Raw genomic sequence first — 22,070 nt, forward strand, 5'->3', positions numbered from 1 at the left:
GATAAACTACCTGTATGGTGAAGATGCAGGCTATCCGGATGGCAAAGCGTATTCCCTCCAGACAGAGAAAAGCCACCTCAGTGTCATCACAGTCCTGGAGGCCCACACTGAAGGCTGCTAGGAACGGGGTCCAGGCCAGCTTGAACATGGGTCTGACATGCTCCAGGTGTGTGGCGCTGGTGAAGGGAGCCTGGACGTGACTGACAGCCTCCATCAGGGCCTTGGCTGTCTTAGCCATCTGCTCCATCTCTACGTTATACAGTAGCCGCCGCTGCTTCTCACTGGCCACACCTGATCCAGAAACAGAAGTAAAGTCATAGCATGAACAAACCCACTCTGCTTCTCACTGGCCACACCTGATCCAGAAACAGAAGTAAAGTCATAGCATGAACAAACCCACTCTGCTTCTCACTGGCCACACCTGATCCAGAAACAGAAGTAAAGTCATAGCATGAACAAACCCACTCTGCTTCTCACTGGCCACACCTGATCCAGAAACAGAAGTAAAGTCATAGCATGAACAAACCCACTCTGCTTCTCACTGGCCACACCTGATCCAGGATCCGATACAAGGCTTCCTACATGTTGTGTTTTCAGACGAGTGCAGATTATAAAGTAGACGAGAGGAAGCCACCTGCACAAACACGACAAATATACATCTCCAACTGAACAAGAACCATTCCCCACTGAACAACAGACACTATCTCCAACTGAAGAAGAAACATTCCCCACTGAACAACAGACACTATCTCCAACTGAAGAAGAACCATTCCCCACTGAACAACAGACACTATCTCCAACTGAAGAAGAAACATTCCCCACTGAACAACAGACACCATCTCCAACTGAAGAGGAAACATTCCCCACTGAACAACAGACACCATCTCCAACTGAAGAAGAAACATTCCCCACTGAACAACAGACACTATCTCCAACTGAAGAAGAAACATTCCCCACTGAACAACAGACACTATCTCCAACTGAAGAAGAGCCATTCCCCACTGAACAACAGACACCATCTCCAACTGAAGAGGAAACATTCCCCACTGAACAACAGACATTATCTCCAACTGAAGAAGAAACATTCCCCACTGAACAACAGACACTATCTCCAACTGAAGAAGAAACATTCCCCACTGAACAACAGACACTATCTCCAACTGAAGAAGAACCATTCCCCACTGAACAACAGACACCATCTCCAACTGAAGAAGAACCATTCCCCACTGAACAACAGACACTATCTCCAACTGAAGAAGAACCATTCCCCACTGAACAACAGACACTATCTCCAACTGAAGAAAAACCATTCCCCACTGAACAACAGACACCATCTCCAACTGAAGAGGAAACATTCCCCACTGAACAACAGACACTATCTCCAACTGAAGAAGAACCATTCCCCACTGAACAACAGACACTATCTCCAACTGAAGAAGAAACATTCCCCACTGAACAACAGACACTATCTCCAACTGAAGAAGAACCATTCCCCACTGAACAACAGACACTATCTCCAACTGAAGAAGAACCATTCCCCACTGAACAACAGACACTATCTCCAACTGAAGACTCCTCTTTAAACCTGCGTATTCCTCCAAACCTCAGTTGTCCTGAGTCTGCACAACTCTGCCAGGACCTAGGATCAAGAGAGACGCTCAAGTGTTTTAGTACTATATCTCTTGACACAATGATGAAAATAATCATGGCCTCTAAACCTTCAAGCTGCATACTGGACCCTATTCCAACTAAACTACTGAAAGAGCTGCTTCCTGTGCTTGGCCCTCCTATGTTGAACATAATAAATGGCTCTCTATCCACTGGATGTGTACCAAACTCACTAAAAGTGGCAGTAATAAAGCCTCTCTTGAAAAAGCCAAACCTTGACCCAGAAAATATCAAAAACTATCGGCCTATATCGAATCTTCCATTCCTCTCAAAAATGTTAGAGAAGGCTGTTGCGCAGCAACTCACTGCTTTCCTGAAGACAAACAATGTATACGAAATGCTTCAGTCTGGTTTTAGACCCCATCATAGCACTGAGACGGCACTTGTGAAGGTGGTAAATTACATTTTAATGGCATTGGACCGAGGCTCTGCATCTGTCCTCGTGCTCCTAGACCTTAGTGCTGCTTTTGATACCATCAATCACCACATTCTTTTGGAGAGATTGGAAACCCAAATTGGTCTACACGGACATGTTCTGGCCTGGTTCAGATCTTATCTGTCGGAAAGATATCAGTTTGTCTCTGTGAATGGTTTGTCCTCTGACAAATCAACTGTAAATTTCGGTGTTCCTCAAGGTTCCGTTTTAGGACCACTATTGTTTTCACTATACATTTTACCTCTCGGGGATGTTATTCGAAAACATAATGTTAACTTTCACTGCTATGCGGATGACACACAGCTGTACATTTCAATGAAACATGGTGAAGCCCCAAAATTGCCCTCGCTAGAAGCATGTGTTTCAGACATAAGGAAGTGGATGGCTGCAAACTTTCTACTATTAAACTCGGACAAAACAGAGATGCTTGTTCTAGGTCCCAAGAAACAAAGAAATCTTCTGTTGAATCTGACAATTAATCTTAATGGTTGTACAGTCGTCTCAAATAAAACTGTGAAGGACCTCGGCGTTACTCTGGACCCTGATCTCTCTTTTGAAGAACATATCAAGACCATTTAGAGGACAGCTTTTTTTTCCATCTACGTTATATTGCAAAAATCAGAAACTTTCTGTCCAAAAATGATGCAGAAAAATTAATCCATGCTTTTGTCACTTCTAGGTTAGACTACTGCAATGCTCTACTTTCCGGCTACCCGGATAAAGCACTAAATAAACTTCAGTTAGTGCTAAATACGGCTGCTAGAATCCTGACTAGAACCAAAAAATTTGATCATATTACTCCAGTGCTAGCCTCTCTACACTGGCTTCCTGTCAAAGCAAGGGCTGATTTTAAGGTTTTACTGCTAACCTACAAAGCATTACATGGGCTTGCTCCTACCTATCTCTCTGATTTGGTCCTGCCGTACATACCTACACATACGCTACGGTCACAAGACGCAGGCCTCCTAATTGTCCCTAGAATTTCTAAGCAAACAGCTGGAGGCAGGGCTTTCTCCTATAGAGCTCCATTTTTATGGAACGGTCTGCCTACCCATGTCAGAGAAGCAAACTCGGTCTCAACCTTTAAGTCTTTACTGAAGACTCATCTCTTCAGTGGGTCATATGATTGAGTGTAGTCTGGCCCAGGAGTGGGAGGGTGAACGGAAAGGCTCTGGAGCAACGAACCGCCCTTGCTGTCTCTGCCTGGCCGGTTCCCTCTTTCCACTGGGATTCTCTGCCTCTAACCCTATTACAGGGGCTGAGTCACTGGCTTACTGGGGCTCTCTCATGCCGTCCCTGCAGGGGGCATCACCTGAGTGGGTTGATTCACTGTTGTGGTCATCCTGTCTGGGTCGCCCCCCCCCCACTTGGGCTGTGCCGTGGCGGAGATCTTTGTGGGCTATACTCAGCCTTGTCTCAGGATGGTAAGTTGGTGGTTGAAGATATCCCTCTAGTGGTGTGGGGGCTGTGCTTTGGCAAAGTGGGTGGGGTTATATCCTTCCTGTTTGGCCCTGTCCTGGGGTGTCCTCGGATGGGGCCACAGTGTCTCCTGTCCCCTCCTGTCTCAGCCTCCAGTATTTATGCTGCAGTAGTTTGTGTCGGGGGGCTAGGGTCAGTTTGTTATATCTGGAGTACCCCTCCTGTCCTAATTCGGTGTCCTGTGTGAATCTAAGTGTGCGTTCTCTAATTCTCTCCTTCTTTCTTTCTCTCTCTCGGAGGACCTGAGCCCTAGGACCATGCCCCAGGACTACCTGACATGATGACTCCTTGCTTTCCCCAGTCCACCTGGCCATGCTGCTACTCCAGTTTCAACTGACCTGAGCCCTAGGACCATGCCCCAGGACTACCTGACATGATGACTCCTTGCTGTCCCCAGTCCACCTGGCCATGCTGCTGCTCCAGTTTCAACTGTTCTGCCTTACTATTATTCGACCATGCTGGTCATTTATGAACATTTGAACATCTTGGCCATGTTCTGTTATAATCTCCACCCGGCACAGCCAGAAGAGGACTGGCCACCCCACATAGCCTGGTTCCTCTCTAGGTTTCTTCCTAGGTTTTGGCCTTTCTAGGGAGTTTTTCCTAGCCACCGTGCTTCTACACCTGCATTGCTTGCTGTTTGGGGTTTTAGGCTGGGTTTCTGTACAGCACTTTGAGATATCAGCTGATGTACGAAGGGCTATATAAATACACTTGATTTGATTTGATTTGAAGAGGAAACATTCCCCACTGAACAACAGACACCATCTCCAACTGAAGAGGAAACATTCCCCACTGAACAACAGACACTATCTCCAACTGAAGAGGAAACATTCCCCACTGAACAACAGACACTATCTCCAACTGAAGAGGAAACATTCCCCACTGAACAACAGACACTATCTCCAACTGAAGAGGAAACATTCCTCACTGAACAACAGACACTATCTCCAACTGAAGAGGAAACATTCCCCACTGAACAACAGACACCATCTCCAACTGAAGAGGAAACATTCCCCACTGAACAACAGACACCATCTCCAACTGAAGAAGAAACATTCCCCACTGAACAACAGACACTGTCTCCAACTGAAGAAGAAACATTCCCCAATGAACAACAGACACCATCTCCAACTGAAGAGGAAACATTCCCCACTGAACAACAGACACCATCTCCAACTGAAGAGGAAACATTCCCCACTGAACAACAGACACCATCTCCAACTGAAGAGGAAACATTCCCCACTGAACAACAGACACTATATCCAACTGAAGAGGAAACATTCCCCACTGAACAACAGACACCATCTCCAACTGAAGAGGAAACTTTCCCCACTGAACAACAGACACTATCTCCAACTGAAGAGGAAACATTCCCCACTGAACAACAGACACCATCTCCAACTGAAGAGGAAACTTTCCCCACTGAACAACAGACACTATCTCCAACTGAAGAGGAAACATTCCCCACTGAACAACAGACACTATCTCCAACTGAAGAGGAAACATTCCCCACTGAACAACAGACACTATCTCCAACTGAAGAGGAAACATTCCCCACTGAACAACAGACACTATCTCCAACTGAAGAAGAAACATTCCCCACTGAACAACAGACACTATCTCCAACTGAAGAAGAAACTTTCCCCGTTGAACAACAGACACTATCTCCAACTGAAGAAGAAACATTCCCCACTGAACAACAGACACTATCTCCAACTGAAGAAGAAACTTTCCCCGTTGAACAACAGACACTATCTCCAACTGAAGAGGAAACATTCCCCACTGAACAACAGACACTATCTCCAACTGAAGAGGAAACATTCCCCACTGAACAACAGACACTATCTCCAACTGAAGAAGAAACTTTCCCCGTTGAACAACAGACACTATTCTCAAACTTTTCCACTGATCAGTAACTCAATCTAATCAAACTACATCTCAATCCCATTTACATCTCTTTGATTGTGATGAGAATTCTATGATCCCCACAAAGATATCAGATGAAATGACTCGTCAGTTAAATATAAAGCTGATCATTTGCAAAGATCCATTACGCCTCAAAATAGGCGTTTCATGTCTTAAACAAAGTCATCTCTGACACGCTCAATTTCAGTCTGTAATGACATTGTTGTGCTAGCAAACACAGAGGAACAGAGATACTCACTGTGCTTGTTGGATTTCAGAGTAATTTCCTTGGTCCCCTTCATAGCGATCTTCTTCCCTGCGATCTCGTCGTAGATGGCCGACAGATACTCCTCCGGTAGATCCTTGCTGTCGTTGATCCCTCTGTTCATCTTGATGTATTGTTCTTTAGTCATCTTGTTCTTAACCTTTGAAAAGTAAAAGATGAGATTTGTTACCCTGTCTGTCTGCCTGCCTACTCTGTCTGTCCACTGTTGTCTGTCTGAAATAGCTTGCATTGACTTTCCCCATGTGCCACTGCTGAAGGTCTTCTGTTGAAGCTAAGTGCAGCTCAGGTGATTGTTTCTCTCAGTTCATCTTTTCAAAAACAGGCTGTTGTCTTACCTGTGGACTATGAAGGTCTGTTGTCAACATAATGATTGAGTAGGCAAGGACGTACGCAGTGTCTGCACTTGCAAACTCAGTTTGCCTGAAGAGAGAGATAGAGAGAAGCGGAGAGAGAAGATAAACATAACAGAGATTAAACAATAGTGGCACTGGTTGTGCTAGACAAGTAGAATTAGACTAGTATTTCTATTCTGAATTGTTAATTTATCCCATCCTGTCATTTCTTGATTTCTTGTTTAGTTTATTTGCCTATTTCTATTTTATTTGCGAGACACCTGCAACTCTATCCAACCAATAAACTTGGATTTGATTAAGATTGAATAAAGATTCAAAACAGAGAGCAATCTGATTATTGCCATTCAATGTACTTGACATCACAAATGAAGTCTTTTTCTAAGTCTAAGATTCCACAATGCCCAGGGCAGGCCACACCACTCCACACTCACCCCTGATTGCATTCTAGATATCTAGCAGCAAATTTCTCCATGAGCCTGTCGATCTTCTGAGCCTCTCCCGGGAGACGGAAGCCCTCGAGGAATGTTCTGAGAGCGTAGACAAAGTCTTTGCCCTGGAAGTCCATCTGGTCCACATAGGCATACATGACCTCTTTATTGAAGCGATCATTGTCCCCCAGGAACTCACCCACCTGAGTCTGAGAGGAAGGAAGAGAGAGAGAGGAAGAGAGAGGGAGAGTGAGAGAGAGGGATGAAAAGAGAGGGACAGAAGGGGATAGAGATAGGCCGACAAAGGCAATGATGTTGAATTCAATCAATAGATAATGATTTTTTCCTAATGCATGTGCTTCTCATTGGAAGTCAATTAACACATATTGTCCCGACAATTAACTTCAGAGACACAGCACACAGAGAGGAAAGGACTTTGTTTTCAGTAAACAGGAGTGTTGATGTGTTAAATACATGTTTCAGTCAGTCATTCTCTGTGCTCTATTCTCTCCGCTCTGTCAGACTCTCTGTCTGTTTGAGGGCCTCTTGTTCCAAAGCAGATGTTATGAACACTCTTTAATGCAGATTACCACCGCACCGAGCCCCCCTCGAGGCCAGCCAATCAACCGGGAGAGTGCTTCACTCGTTAAAATAAACATTGAAGTGCGCTCAGGATGCGGGAATTGTATTGGAGTGGGAGGGTAATGTTGGAGGTTCAACATTAGGAGATAAGTGCCTTAATGTTTCTATGGGATGGATATGTTCTCCTGCAGCTGTGTGGAGGCCGGGTGAGAGAGCCAAATGTGTGAACCAAGAGATTAATGAGCTAGAGTGGGTATTTGTGTATTTGCTATTCGGATCTCTATTAGCTGCTCCGATCAACCACTCTACTCTACAATCGACAGGTCAGCAGGTAAAAGGTCGACAGAGGGAAGAGCTGAATGAGGTAGAGTGGGTATTTGGGAAGAGCTGAATGAGGTAGAGTGTGTATTTGGGAAGAGCTGAATGAGGTAGAGTGGGTATTTGGGAAGAGCTGAATGAGGTAGAGTGGGTATTCCGGAAGAGTTTAATGAGGTAGAGTGTGTATTTGGGAAGAGCTGAATGAGGTAGAGTGTGTATTTGGGAAGAGCTGAATGAGGTAGAGTGTGTATTTGGGAAGAGCTGAATGAGGTAGAGTGTGTATTTGGGAAGAGCTGAATGAGGTAGAGTGGGTATTTGGGAAGAGCTGAATGAGGTAGAGTGGGTATTTGGGAAGAGCTGAATGAGGTAGAGTGGGTATTTGGGAAGAGCTGAATGAGGTAGAGTGGGTATTTGGGAAGAGCTGAATGAGGTAGAGTGGGTATTTGGGAAGAGCTGAATGAGGTAGAGTGGGTATTTGGGAAGAGCTGAATGAGGCAGAGTGAGTATTTGGGAAGAGCTGAATGAGGTAGAATGGGTATTTGTTTATAAGTTCAATGAAATGCAGTTCACTGAAGTAGATTGGGTAAACAGATTTAAGAGGGTTCTGTACCGAGTCCAGCCTCTCCTCCTGGTGCAGGAACTGAGCGAGGTCCTCCGGGGTGGTTCCCAGCATACCTTGCTCCTGGAGGTACTGGATGCCCCTCTTTGGTTTCTTGTTGAACCTGACCACAGAACAGAGAACAGGGTCATGTCTAGGGATACAGATTTTGTCAAATTGACATCAAAAGTTACATTTTCTTTCATTTTCGCTAACCCAAACCTGAACCCTTTTCATAACCTTAACCTAATTCTCCTAACCTGCTATGTAAGGTCTCCTAAATATGTTTAGTAAGGTGGAGGAGGAAGTGTCACTCCAGAGCCAGTGTATAATGTATATTTTGTCCTAATTACAGTAATACATTCATTAGTAATTGGCTAATTAATCAATGGCATTAATTGATCAATTAAGTGCCAGGGAGAAATTAAAACTAGCAGGACAACATCCCCCACTAAAAGGACTGGCATTGTGCAACCCTGGGTGTGAATATATTCAGCTGTCTATACTGTACAAGGTGAATATATTCAGCTGTCTAAACAGTACAAGGTGAATATATTCAGCTGTCCATACAGGATAAGGTGAATATATACAGGTATACAGTACAAGGTGAATATATTCAGCTGTCTATACAGTACAAGGTGAATATATTCAGCTGTCTATACAGTACAAGGTGAATATATTCAGCTGTCTATACAGTACAAGGTGAATATATTCAGCTGTCCATACAGGATAAGGTGAATATATACAGGTATACAGTACAAGGTGAATATATTCAGCTGTCTATACAGTACAAGGTGAATATATTCAGCTGTCTATACAGTACAAGGTGAATATATTCAGCTGTCTATACAGGATAAGGTGAATATATACAGGTATACAGTTACAAGGTGAATATATTCAGGTATACAGTTACAAGGTGAATATATTCAGCTGTCTATACAGTACAAGGTGAATATATTCAGGTATACAGTTACAAGGTGAATATATTCAGGTATACAGTTACAAGGTAAATATATTCAGGTATACAGTTACAAGGTGAATATATTCCGCTGTCTATACAGTACAAGGTAAATATATTCAGGTATACAGTTACAAAGTGAATATATTCAGCTGTCTATACAGTACAAGATGAATATATTCAGCTGTCTATACAGGATAAGGTGAATATATTCAGCTGTCTATAAAGTACAAGGTGAATATATTCAGCTGTCTATACAGTACAAGGTGAATATATTCAGCTGTCTATACAGCACAAGGTGAATATATTCAGCTGTCTATACAGTACAAGATGAATATATTCAGCTGTCTATACAGTACAAGATGAATATATTCAGCTGTCTATACAGGATAAGGTGAATATATTCAGGTATACAGTACAAGGTGAATATATTCAGGTATACAGTACAAGGTGAATATATTCAGCTGTCTATACAGTACAAGGTGAATATATTCAGCTGTCTATACAGTACAAGGTGAATATATTCAGCTGTCTATACAGTACAAGGTGAATATATTCAGCTGTCTATACAGGATAAGGTGAATATATTCAGCTGTCTATACAGTACAAGGTGAATATATTCAGCTGTCTATACAGGATAAGGTGAATATATTCAGCTGTCTATACAGTACAAGGTGAATATATTCAGCTGTCTATACAGTACAAGGTGAATATATTCAGCTGTCTATACAGTACAAGGTGAATATATTCAGCTGTCTATACAGGATAAGGTGAATATATTCAGCTGTCTATACAGTACAAGGTGAATATATTCAGCTGTCTATACAGGATAAGGTGAATATATTCAGCTGTCTATACAGTACAAGGTGAATATATTCAGCTGTCTATACAGTACAAGGTGAATATATTCAGCTGTCTATACAGGATAAGGTGAATATATTCAGGTATACAGTACAAGGTGAATATATTCAGCTGTCTATACAGTACAAGGTGAATATATTCAGCTGTCTATACAGTACAAGGTGAATATATTCAGCTGTCTATACAGGATAAGGTGAATATATTCAGCTGTCTATACAGTACAAGATGAATATATTCAGCTGTCTATACAGGATAAGGTGAATATATTCAGGTATACAGTACAAGGTGAATATATTCAGGTATACAGTACAAGGTGAATATATTCAGCTGTCTATACAGTACAAGGTGAATATATTCAGCTGTCTATACAGTACAAGGTGAATATATTCAGCTGTCTATACAGTACAAGGTGAATATATTCAGCTGTCTATACAGGATAAGGTGAATATATTCAGGTATACAGTACAAGGTGAATATATTCAGCTGTCTATACAGTACAAGGTGAATATATTCAGCTGTCTATACAGTACAAGGTGAATATATTCAGCTGTCTATACAGTACAAGGTGAATATATTCAGCTGTCTATACAGTACAAGGTGAATATATTCAGCTGTCTATACAGTACAAGGTGAATATACTCAGCTGTCTATACAATACAAGGTGAATATATTCAGCTGTCTATACAGTACAAGGTGAATATATTCAGCTGTCTATACAGTACAAGGTGAATATATTCAGGTATACAGTTACAAGGTGAATATATTCAGGTATACAGTTACAAGGTAAATATATTCAGGTATACAGTTACAAGGTGAATATATTCCGCTGTCTATACAGTACAAGGTAAATATATTCAGCTGTCTATACAGGATAAGGTGAATATATTCAGGTATACAGTACAAGGTGAATATATTCAGGTATACAGTACAAGATGAATATATTCAGCTGTCTATACAGGATAAGGTGAATATATTCAGGTATACAGTACAAGGTGAATATATTCAGGTATACAGTACAAGGTGAATATATTCAGCTGTCTATACAGGATAAGGTGAATATATTCAGCTATCTATACAGGATAAGGTGAATATATTCAGCTGTCTATACAGTACAAGGTGAATATATTCAGCTGTCTATACAGGATAAGGTGAATATATTCAGCTATCTATACAGGATAAGGTGAATATATTCAGCTGTCTATACAGTACAAGATGAATATATTCAGCTGTCTATACAGGATAAGGTGAATATATTCAGCTGTCTATACAGGATAAGATTAATATATTCAGCTGTCTATACAGTACAAGATGAATATATTCAGCTGTCTATACAGGATAAGGTGAATATATTCAGGTATACAGTACAAGGTGAATATATTCAGGTATACAGTACAAGGTGAATATATTCAGCTGTCTATACAGTACAAGGTGAATATATTCAGCTGTCTATACAGTACAAGGTGAATATATTCAGCTGTCTATACAGTACAAGGTGAATATATTCAGCTGTCTATACAGTACAAGGTGAATATATTCAGCTGTCTATACAGGATAAGGTGAATATATTCAGGTATACAGTACAAGGTGAATATATTCAGCTGTCTATACAGTACAAGGTGAATATATTCAGCTGTCTATACAGTACAAGGTGAATATATTCAGCTGTCTATACAGTACAAGGTGAATATATTCAGCTGTCTATACAGTACAAGGTGAATATATTCAGCTGTCTATACAGTACAAGGTGAATATATTCAGGTATACAGTTACAAAGTGAATATATTCAGCTGTCTATACAGTACAAGATGAATATATTCAGCTGTCTATACAGGATAAGGTGAATATATTCAGCTGTCTATACAGTACAAGGTGAATATATTCAGCTGTCTATACAGTACAAGGTGAATATATTCAGCTGTCTATACAGGATAAGGTGAATATATTCAGGTATACAGTACAAGGTGAATATATTCAGCTGTCTATACAGGATAAGGTGAATATATTCAGCTATCTATACAGGATAAGGTGAATATATTCAGCTGTCTATACAGTACAAGGTGAATATATTCAGCTGTCTATACAGGATAAGGTGAATATATTCAGCTATCTACACAGTATAAGGTGAATATATTCAGCTGTCTATACAGTACAAGGTGAATATATTCAGCTGTCTATACAGGATAAGGTGAATATATTCAGCTGTCTATACAGTACAAGGTGAATATATTCAGCTGTCTATACAGTACAAGGTGAATATATTCAGCTGTCTATACAGTACAAGGTGAATATATTCAGCTGTCTATACAGTACAAGGTGAATATATTCAGCTGTCTATACAGTACAAGGTGAATATATTCAGCTGTCTATACAGTACAAGGTGAATATATTCAGCTGTCTATACAGTACAAGGTGAATATATTCAGCTGTCTACACAGTACAAGGTGAATATATTCAGCTGTCTATACAGTACAAGGTGAATATATTCAGCTGTCTATACAGTACAAGGTGAATATATTCAGCTGTCTATACAGTACAAGGTGAATATATTCAGCTGTCTATACAGTACAAGGTGAATATATTCAGCTGTCTATACAGGATAAGGTGAATATATTCAGCTATCTATACAGGATAAGGTGAATATATTCAGCTGTCTATACAGTACAAGGTGAATATATTCAGCTGTCTATAGAGTACAAGGTGAATATATTCAGCTGTCTATACAGGATAAGGTGAATATATTCAGCTATCTATACAGGATAAGGTGAATATATTCAGCTGTCTATACAGGACAAGGTGAATATATTCAGCTATCTATACAGGATAAGGTGAATATATTCAGCTATCTATACAGGATAAGGTGAATATATTCAGCTGTCTATACAGGATAAGGTGAATATATTCAGCTATCTATACAGTACAAGGTGAATATATTCAGCTGTCTATACAGGATAAGGTGAATATATTCAGCTATCTATACAGGATAAGGTGAATATATTCAGCTATCTATACAGGATAAGGTGAATATATTCAGCTGTCTATACAGGATAAGGTGAATATATTCAGCTATCTATACAGGATAAGGTGAATATATTCAGCTGTCTATACAGGATAAGGTGAATATATTCAGCTGTCTATACAGTACAAGGTGAATATATTCAGCTGTCTATACAGTACAAGGTGAATATATTCAACTGTCTATACAGGATAAGGTGAATATATTCAGCTGTCTATACAGCACAAGGTGAATATATTCAGCTGTCTATACAGTACAAGGTGAATATATTCAGCTGTCTATACAGTACAAGGTGAATATATTCAGCTGTCTATACAGGATAAGGTGAATATATTCAGCTGTCTATACAGGATAAGGTGAATATATTCAGCTGTCTATACAGTACAAGGTGAATATATTCAGCTGTCTATACAGTACAAGGTGAATATATTCAGCTGTCTATACAGGATAAGGTGAATATATTCAGCTGTCTATACAGGATAAGGTGAATATATTCAGCTGTCTATACAGTACAAGGTGAATATATTCAGCTGTCTATACAGTACAAGGTGAATATATTCAGCTGTCTATACAGTACAAGGTGAATATATTCAGCTGTCTATACAGGATAAGGTGAATATATTCAGCTGTCTATACAGTACAAGGTGAATATATTCAGCTGTCTATACAGTACAAGGTGAATATATTCAGCTGTCTATACAGGATAAGGTGAATATATTCAGCTGTCTATACAGGATAAGGTGAATATATTCAGGTATACAGTTACAAGGTGAATATATTCAGCTGTCTATACAGTACAAGATGAATATATTCAGCTGTCTATACAGGATAAGGTGAATATATTCAGCTGTCTATACAGTACAAGGTGAATATATTCAGCTGTCTATACAGTACAAGGTGAATATATTCAGCTGTCTATACAGTACAAGGTGAATATATTCAGCTGTCTATACAGTACAAGGTGAATATATTCAGCTGTCTATACAGTACAAGGTGAATATATTCAGCTGTCTATACAGGATAAGGTGAATATATTCAGCTATCTATACAGGATAAGGTGAATATATTCAGCTGTCTATACAGTACAAGGTGAATATATTCAGCTGTCTATACAGCGCAAGGTGAATATATTCAGCTGTCTATACAGTACAAGGTGAATATATTCAGCTGTCTATACAGTACAAGGTGAATATATTCAGCTGTCTATACAGGATAAGGTGAATATATTCAGCTGTCTACACAGTACAAGGTGAATATATTCAGCTGTCTATACAGTACAAGGTGAATATATTCAGCTGTCTATACAGGATAAGGTGAATATATTCAGCTATCTATACAGGATAAGGTGAATATATTCAGCTGTCTATACAGCGCAAGGTGAATATATTCAGCTGTCTATACAGTACAAGGTGAAGATATTCAGCTGTCTATACAGCGCAAGGTGAATATATTCAGCTGTCTATACAGTACAAGGTGAATATATTCAGCTGTCTATACAGCGCAAGGTGAATATATTCAGCTGTCTATACAGTACAAGGTGAATATATTCAGGTATACAGTACAAGGTGAATATATTCAGCTGTCTATACAGTACAAGGTGAATATATTCAGCTGTCTATACAGCGCAAGGTGAATATATTCAGCTGTCTATACAGGATAAGGTGAATATATTCAGCTGTCTATACAGTACAAGGTGAATATATTCAGCTGTCTATACAGGATAAGGTGAATATATTCAGCTGTCTATACAGCACAAGGTGAATATATTCAGCTGTCTATACAGCACAAGGTGAATATATTCAGCTGTCTATACAGCACAAGGTGAATATATTCAGCTGTCTATACAGTACAAGGTGAAGATATTCAGCTGTCTATACAGTACAAGGTGAATATATTCAGCTGTCTATACAGGATAAGGTGAATATATTCAGCTATCTATACAGGATAAGGTGAATATATTCAGCTGTCTATACAGTACAAGGTGAATATATTCAGCTGTCTATACAGGATAAGGTGAATATATTCAGCTATCTACACAGTATAAGGTGAATATATTCAGCTGTCTATACAGTACAAGGTGAATATATTCAGCTGTCTATACAGGATAAGGTGAATATATTCACCTATCTATACAGGATAAGGTGAATATATTCAGCTGTCTATACAGTACAAGGTGAATATATTCAGCTGTCTATACAGTACAAGGTGAATATATTCAGCTGTCTATACAGCACAAGGTGAATATATTCAGCTGTCTATACAGGATAAGGTGAATATATTCAGCTGTCTATACAGCACAAGGTGAATATATTCAGCTGTCTACACAGTACAAGGTGAAGATATTCAGCTGTCTATACAGCGCAAGGTGAATATATTCAGCTGTCTATACAGTACAAGGTGAATATACTCAGCTGTCTATACAGCGCAAGGTGAATATATTCAGCTGTCTATACAGTACAGGGTGAATATATTCAGCTGTCTATACAGTGCAAGGTGAATATATATTCAGGTATACAGTATAAGCAGCACTAGTCTGGCTTACAGGTCAATGCCCTGCTCGATGATCTCCTTCTGTTGTTTGAGAACCTCAAACTGCTCGGGGTTGTCTGTCCCTGACATCTGTGTACTGTAGCTCCCGATGCCAGACGAGGCTGTGGAGTCCAGCGAGTTGATGCTTCCGTATTGGTTGATGGTCTCCGGGGCCTTCGTCTCATTGGTCTCCTGCTCCGAGGGCTTCTCCTGACCTGGGGACGGAGGGAAAAGAACATTGAACAATCAATGGTCTGAGAGAGATTAGCAAACACTGTAGTTGGTGTTAGGATCCCAACGCAATCAGCAATCCAGCACAGTCAGTCAGGCAAGGCAACACTAAAAGTTTTCTAACATACTGTATATTCAATTTCCTTTTTTAGTCATTATGGGGGTTCAGACTATAGTTTATAGATCTGGGTCTCTGGGGACTTCACTAATAGTGGGAGGGACTCTGCACTGCTGAGAGAAAGATAACGTGATGAACCTGAGGTCTTGTCTGGTGGTATATTGTCTGCTGTGGAGAGCCTGACCGTATCATACACACACATTAAAAAGGTTTGTTATTGAATAAACCAGGCAGCAGTTGAAGCAGTGTGCAGTAACTGTAACATGGAGGTAGCGCAGGGTGTTGTGTACGGTCTGAGGGGACAGGACAGAGCAGAGCAGCCTAACAGGTCTGATGCTACTGTTGTGTGGGTGAATCAGGTCCATGGTGGTTGCATACCTGGCTGTCACAGACATTGTAAGGGATCTTATTACCCATCGGAAACTCTAAAACATTCAGGACACCATCAGGGTAATGTGAGCTGGCAGTGTGCTTCATTTAATCAACAGCTTCAGAGAGCAGACACAGGGTGGGGGAGGAGGGTGGCACAGCCAGGGTAGGGGGAGGAGGGTGGCACAGTCAGGGTGGGGGGAGGAGGGTGGCACAGCCAGGGTAGGGGGAGGAGGGTGGCACAGCCAGGGTAGGGGGAGGAGGGTGGCACAGCCAGGGTAGGGGGAGGAGGGTGGCACAGCCAGGGTAGGGGGAGGAGGGTGGCACAGCCAGGGTAGGGGGAGGAGGGTGGCACAGTCAGGGTGGGGGGAGGAGGGTGGCACAGACAGGGTGGGGGGAGGAGGGTGGCACAGCCAGGGTACGGGGAGGAGGGTGGCACAGTCAGGGTGGGGGGAGGAGGGTGGCACAGTCAGGGTGGGGGAGGAGGGTGGCACAGCCAGGGTAGGTAGCAAAGCTCTCATAGAAACACGTGTGGGAAAAAATGGTTAGAATAACAACTTATTCTAGTCAGATGTAGCTATTTCAAATGTACATAGAGCTGTGCTCCAAATCTATCCAGAATCTACAGTGTTCTAAGGCAAATAACAGAAGACTGCAAATGAAAGGAAGACAAGGTGTCTAACACCCACAGTACTACACACAGTCAGCGTAGCCCCCTCCTCCCTCTAATCTAGGCCCAATGACTCCTACTGTTGCTACAGCAACCAGTCTATCAAACACTCCACAACTTTGTACCGTTACCTGCTCTTCCTGTGATGTCAGATCAGTACAACCAGAGAACAAAGAGATAGACCAGAATTAAGAGAAAGTAGAGAGTAGAGCAGTATTATCTATGTAAGGATGTAAAACATATTTTTAGAACAACAAATGATATGCATTAGCTGAGCTATCTACATGGAAAATAGCATAATGAGGATACACTTTCACGGACTCACAAAAACACATTTTGTTTGAAGTAACCTAAAAGCGTAACAATACGTTTTTAGAAGCCAATACGTCATAATTTTTAGACTCAAATTTGTCTACTTGTCTTCAGCATTGTCACTAAATGAATTGGCACTAGCAGTACTTTGGCATGGTGACGTCCCCTCTAGCAGTGGTTGTTTGTGAATTCAGCTGCCTTCCGTGCCTTGGTAGAGTTAGCTCTCTGAGTGCCAGAAGGTAGCCTGAGGCTAGCACTGTGTATCCTCTCTGAGGGGATATGTGGAGATATCTGGCAACGCTCTCAGAGCCTCAACTTTCCTGCCTTCGTTAAATCCCTCTTTCCTTGCTTCCGTTAAAGCCCTCCTTTCCCCCTTGGTTAGCGCCCTCTATTCTCCTTTAACAGGAATGATTCCCCTCACCTCACTCTGAAGAAAGGGGTCTAGTCCAGGAGCACTGACAGGGGCTCCGTCTGTCGCACCAGGGCTTTTCATCATCAGCAGGCTCAGGGTATCGAGTTAGCCTCCCCTGCTCTGGTCTATTAGCCTGGGTACATTATTGAATTAGCCTTTCCTTTCAGGGTCTGTATAAGCTGTAGGCTACTGATGAATGCTAATCGCTAATCTCAGGGACTATGCTACAGCTGTACTGATGAATACCACTCTTCCCTCAAACCCCAGTTAACCTGAGGCTGGTTTGACTGAGAATAAAGCCCTGGCATAGCTTGGCCCTTTTGCCCGTAGTCTGAAAGATTCCACTATACATATATTAAACATACAGACAAGCGCGTCACCATTTCTGATGTGGAGCATACGATGCCAGAGCGATGTAGATATCTCAACTATACTCCAGGTACTGGGGTACTGGACTCATCCAAACCCTTTCCTCTTTCTGGTAACCACAAAGGAGCAGGCACAACGGTGCACTTGAAGAATTGCTAAACAGTTTTCCTCAGGACCTAAATCAAACACCTAGTGGCACATCAGTCCCCATCAGCCTCGGTGTAACTATGTGACTAAAGTCACTGTAGTTTGGTCAGTATCTTACCAAGGCTGGTCTGGGAGTTGGGGTTGACATACTGGTCCTTACTCCACTCCACCATACACTTCAAGATGGACACCAGACACTCCAGGCCTTTCTTCCTCAGGGTCAACTCCTGGCGGGAATAGAGAAATGTTACCGCAACGTTATGACAACTGTAAAACAATATACTGTACATTTACCCAATACAGAGAAAGACAGTGGCCATTGGTCAGTCTTACCTGGAGTGGTGTTGTGCCGAGCTCGTGGCCTGCCCGGCCCTGTGCAATCTTCGACAGGTCATTCACCAGCCTCTCAAAGATATTAGCAGCATTCAAGTCACAATCATAATTCACATAGATATCCACCACACCCTGGGCATCTGAGGGAGGAGAGAGATGAGGGACAGTTGGTACTTGACTTGTAATAGGGATTGATGCGCTGTGCCACAGATAGCATTTCATATTCACACCACACACTGACCTGCACATATTCTGGTTAGGGTCTGTATAACCATCCATTTATGGTCGTAGGAGCTTGTTGACGTCTCCAGAATATACAGGAAAATCTCCTTGAAGAACACCTGCACAGTGAAACAAACCATGACAGTTAAAGCTGAGGGAAACAAATAAGGGTAGCAAGAAGAGGTCAAGATGAAAAAAGCATTTTGTATCTTCATTAACAGAACTATCCACTGTAACAAATCCATAAACACATACATCTCACTGCAAACCGAAAGCTCAACTATGAAATCATAACATCTCAATGAACAACATCCGTCTCCAGAAATGACTGTTGGCCACAAACAGTGGCAAGCAGATCAAGTCATCAACTTCAGGATGAGGAAATATTACAGCCAGACCACTGTGGAAGTGGACTATTAATCAGAAGCAACAGCTAACAGGTAATACTGAAACACACTGAGGCAGAACTACATTACTGTGCCATGTAATAAACTTAATTTCCCTTTGTCAGGTGCCTGCTGTATTGAGAAATGTCAGTAGGTCAATATTTGAGAGGTATGACAGATTTACAACATTGGAAGCGGGAACAGGAGAGATTGGCAAATAGGGGGATGAGACAGCTATTCAGGAACAGAACAGTGTCTTGACCTGCATATTTATAGGTTTTCAAGTAGGACAACAGAAGGTGAGGGGGACTATATGGAGAGCAAGTGTGGAGGAATATGAAGGAATAAAGCGTTTATGTGACTGAGACAGGAAGGGAAATCCTATTTGAAGATAATAGCTTGTCAGGTAGCTTGGTTTGCACAGACACTTTCTGGAACAAAAAAACTAAATCAGCAGCTAACCCTTTTGCGACAGAGGAACAACCAAAAGTCAGGTACCTCGATCTGCATCTTGAGGTGGGTCTTGAAGTGGGAGAGGAGAGTGAGGAAGATGGAGAGCGAGAGCTCAAAGACTTCAGGGACAGAGGAGACACCGTTCTTAGACAGTGCCACACACAGGTACTGCTTGATGGCGTTGATGAACATCTCGTTGGTCTTGAAGATGGGCCCAGCATTCTGCAGTATGGACAGGAGCAGCTGGAGGGACAGCACCTTGGAGCGCAGCTCGTGGGACCTGGGAGGAAAGAGACAGGGGCGTTGAGTAAAACTTATAACATTCAAGTGCAACAGGAGTTGGATTTCAGTGTTTCCCCTATATTCATCAATCTTAGCTGGCCTTTTATTATTTTTTGGAGAGACACACTTTTAAAGGGATAGTGTGAGATTTTGGCAATTAAGCACTTTTTTCTACTTAGCCAGAATAACTCATGGATACCATTTTTATGTCTGAGTACAGTCGTGGCCAAAAGTTAAGAATGACACAAATATTAATTTTCACAAAGTCTGCTACCTCAGTTTGTATGATGACAATTTGCATATATTCCAGAATGTTATGAAGAGTGATCAGATGAATTGCAATTAATTGCAAAGTCCGTCTTTGCCATGCAAATTAACTGAATCCCCCAAAAAACATTTCCACTGCATTTCAGCCCTGCCACAAAAGGACCAGCTGACATCATGTCAGTGATTCTCTCGTTAACACAGGTGTGAGTGTTGATGAGGACAAGGCTGAAGATCACTCTGTCATGCTGATTGAGTTTGAATAACAGAATGAAAGCTTCAAAAAGGAGGGTGGTGCTTGGAATCATTGTTCTTCCTCTGTCAACCATGGTTACCTGCAAGGAAACACATGCTGTCATCATCGCTTTGAACAAAAAGGGCTTCACATGCAAGGATATTGCTGCCAGTAAGATTTCACCTAAATCAACCATTTATCGGATCATCAAGAACTTCAAGGAGAGTGGTTCAATTGTTGTGAAGAAGGCTTCAGGGCGCCCAAAAAAGTCCAGTAAGTGCCAGGACAGTTTCCTAAAGTTGATTCAGCTGCGGGATCGAGGCACCACCAGTACAGAGCTTGCTCAGGAATGGCAGCAGGCAGGTGTGAGTGCATCTGCATGCACAGTGAGGCGAAGACTTATGGAGGATGGCCTGGTGTCAAGAAGCGCAGCAAAGAAGCCACTTCTCTTCAGGAAAAACATCAGGGACAGACTGATATTCTGCAAAAGGTACAGGGATTGGACTGCTGAGGACTGGGGTAAAGTCATTTTCTCTGATGAATTCCCTTTCCGATTGTTTGGGGCATCCGGAAAAAGCTTGTCCGGAGAAGACAAGGTGAGCGCTATCATCAGTCCTGTGTCATGCCAACAGTAGAGTATCCTGAGACCATTCATGTGTGGGGTTGCTTCTCAGCCAAGGGAGTGGGCTCACTCACAATTCTGCATAAGAACACAGCCATGAATAAAGAATAGTACAAACACATCTGCCGAGAGCGACTTCTCCCAACCATCCGGGAACAGTTTGGTGACGAACAATGCCTTTTACAGCATGATGGAGCATCTTGCCATAAGGCAAAAGTGATAACTAAGTGGCTCGGGAACAAAACATTGATATTTTGGGTCCATGGCCAGGAAACTCCCCAGACCTTAATCCCATTGAGAACTTGTGTTCAAGAGGCGGGTGGACAAACAAAAACACACAAATTCTGACAAACTCCAAGCATGGATTATGCAAGAATGGGCTGCCATCAGCCAATAATACTTCCAAAAATAGATCAACACAATTCATACAGAAACTATCTGTTACACTGTAGTTAGGGCATCTGCATAATAGATCATTATAGCATATTGTCCATACTGTCTCAATCTAGTCCGACCCATATTTCTGAACAGCTATATGATGGAGAAGTAGTAACCCAACAGATGTTTTTGTCATCTTATTTGCTCTGACTGGCTTCCTCTCTGTAATGTTCTCTAGCCCTCCTCCACAGCCAGACTGATATTAAAGGTAGCATACAGAAATATGGAACTGCTTCTCTGACTCACAGAAATATGGCCTGATTCTCCCCAGGCGCATGGAGCGCGGAGGAAACCTGACATAACTTTATCATTTCAGCTTGGCCTGGAAAGGGGAAGCGTGTGCAACCAAAATGCAAATTTTCAGTACAATAACAAATCAACAATTTGAACAAAACATCTAATAACTGAGCCATGAACAACAAGACCGATGACCTAGGGTTTTGAATGTTTGAAGTGTCTTTATATGCTAACCATAAATCATTTGTGTGTGTGTGTGTGTGTGTGTGTGTGTGTGTGTGTGTGTGTGTGTGTGTGTGTGTGTGTGTGTGTGTGTGTGTGTGTGTGTGTGTGTGTGTGTGTGTGTGTGTGTGTGTGTGTGTGTGTGTGTGTGTGTGTGTGTGTGTGTGTGTGTGTGTGTGTGTGTTGTTCATAGTCAGTGGATTGAACTGAGCATGCCATGCAGCCTTGGGGTATGAAACCATTTCACTGTTGACTCACTTTAGGCCTTATCCCACTGCATTGTTCTTAGCCCTGGGCAAAGACTGGCCCTGGGCAAAGACTGGCCCTGGGC

General features: G+C 41.9%; 1 protein-coding gene across 3 annotated transcripts in view; it reads right to left on the reverse strand.

Moving 5' to 3' along the window:
- The window catches only part of LOC118382542 (brefeldin A-inhibited guanine nucleotide-exchange protein 1-like), a 104,257-nt gene that overhangs the window by 21,987 nt on the left and 60,200 nt on the right, over nucleotides 1-22,070 (reverse strand). For all 3 annotated transcript variants that reach the window (XM_052503220.1, XM_052503214.1, XM_052503210.1), the window contains 10 exons: nucleotides 19,485-19,719; nucleotides 18,620-18,719; nucleotides 18,379-18,518; nucleotides 18,164-18,272; nucleotides 15,431-15,632; nucleotides 8,069-8,180; nucleotides 6,562-6,767; nucleotides 6,113-6,197; nucleotides 5,751-5,916; nucleotides 11-291 (listed from right to left, as the gene is read on the reverse strand). In XM_052503220.1, coding sequence (XP_052359180.1) covers nucleotides 11-291; nucleotides 5,751-5,916; nucleotides 6,113-6,197; nucleotides 6,562-6,767; nucleotides 8,069-8,180; nucleotides 15,431-15,632; nucleotides 18,164-18,272; nucleotides 18,379-18,518; nucleotides 18,620-18,719; nucleotides 19,485-19,719 — 1,636 coding nt within the window. The remainder of the gene's footprint in view (nucleotides 1-10; nucleotides 292-5,750; nucleotides 5,917-6,112; nucleotides 6,198-6,561; nucleotides 6,768-8,068; nucleotides 8,181-15,430; nucleotides 15,633-18,163; nucleotides 18,273-18,378; nucleotides 18,519-18,619; nucleotides 18,720-19,484; nucleotides 19,720-22,070) is intronic.

The sequence above is a fragment of the Oncorhynchus keta genome, chromosome 4, assembly GCF_023373465.1.
Source record: "Oncorhynchus keta strain PuntledgeMale-10-30-2019 chromosome 4, Oket_V2, whole genome shotgun sequence".
Classification (NCBI taxonomy): Eukaryota; Metazoa; Chordata; class Actinopteri; order Salmoniformes; family Salmonidae; genus Oncorhynchus; species Oncorhynchus keta.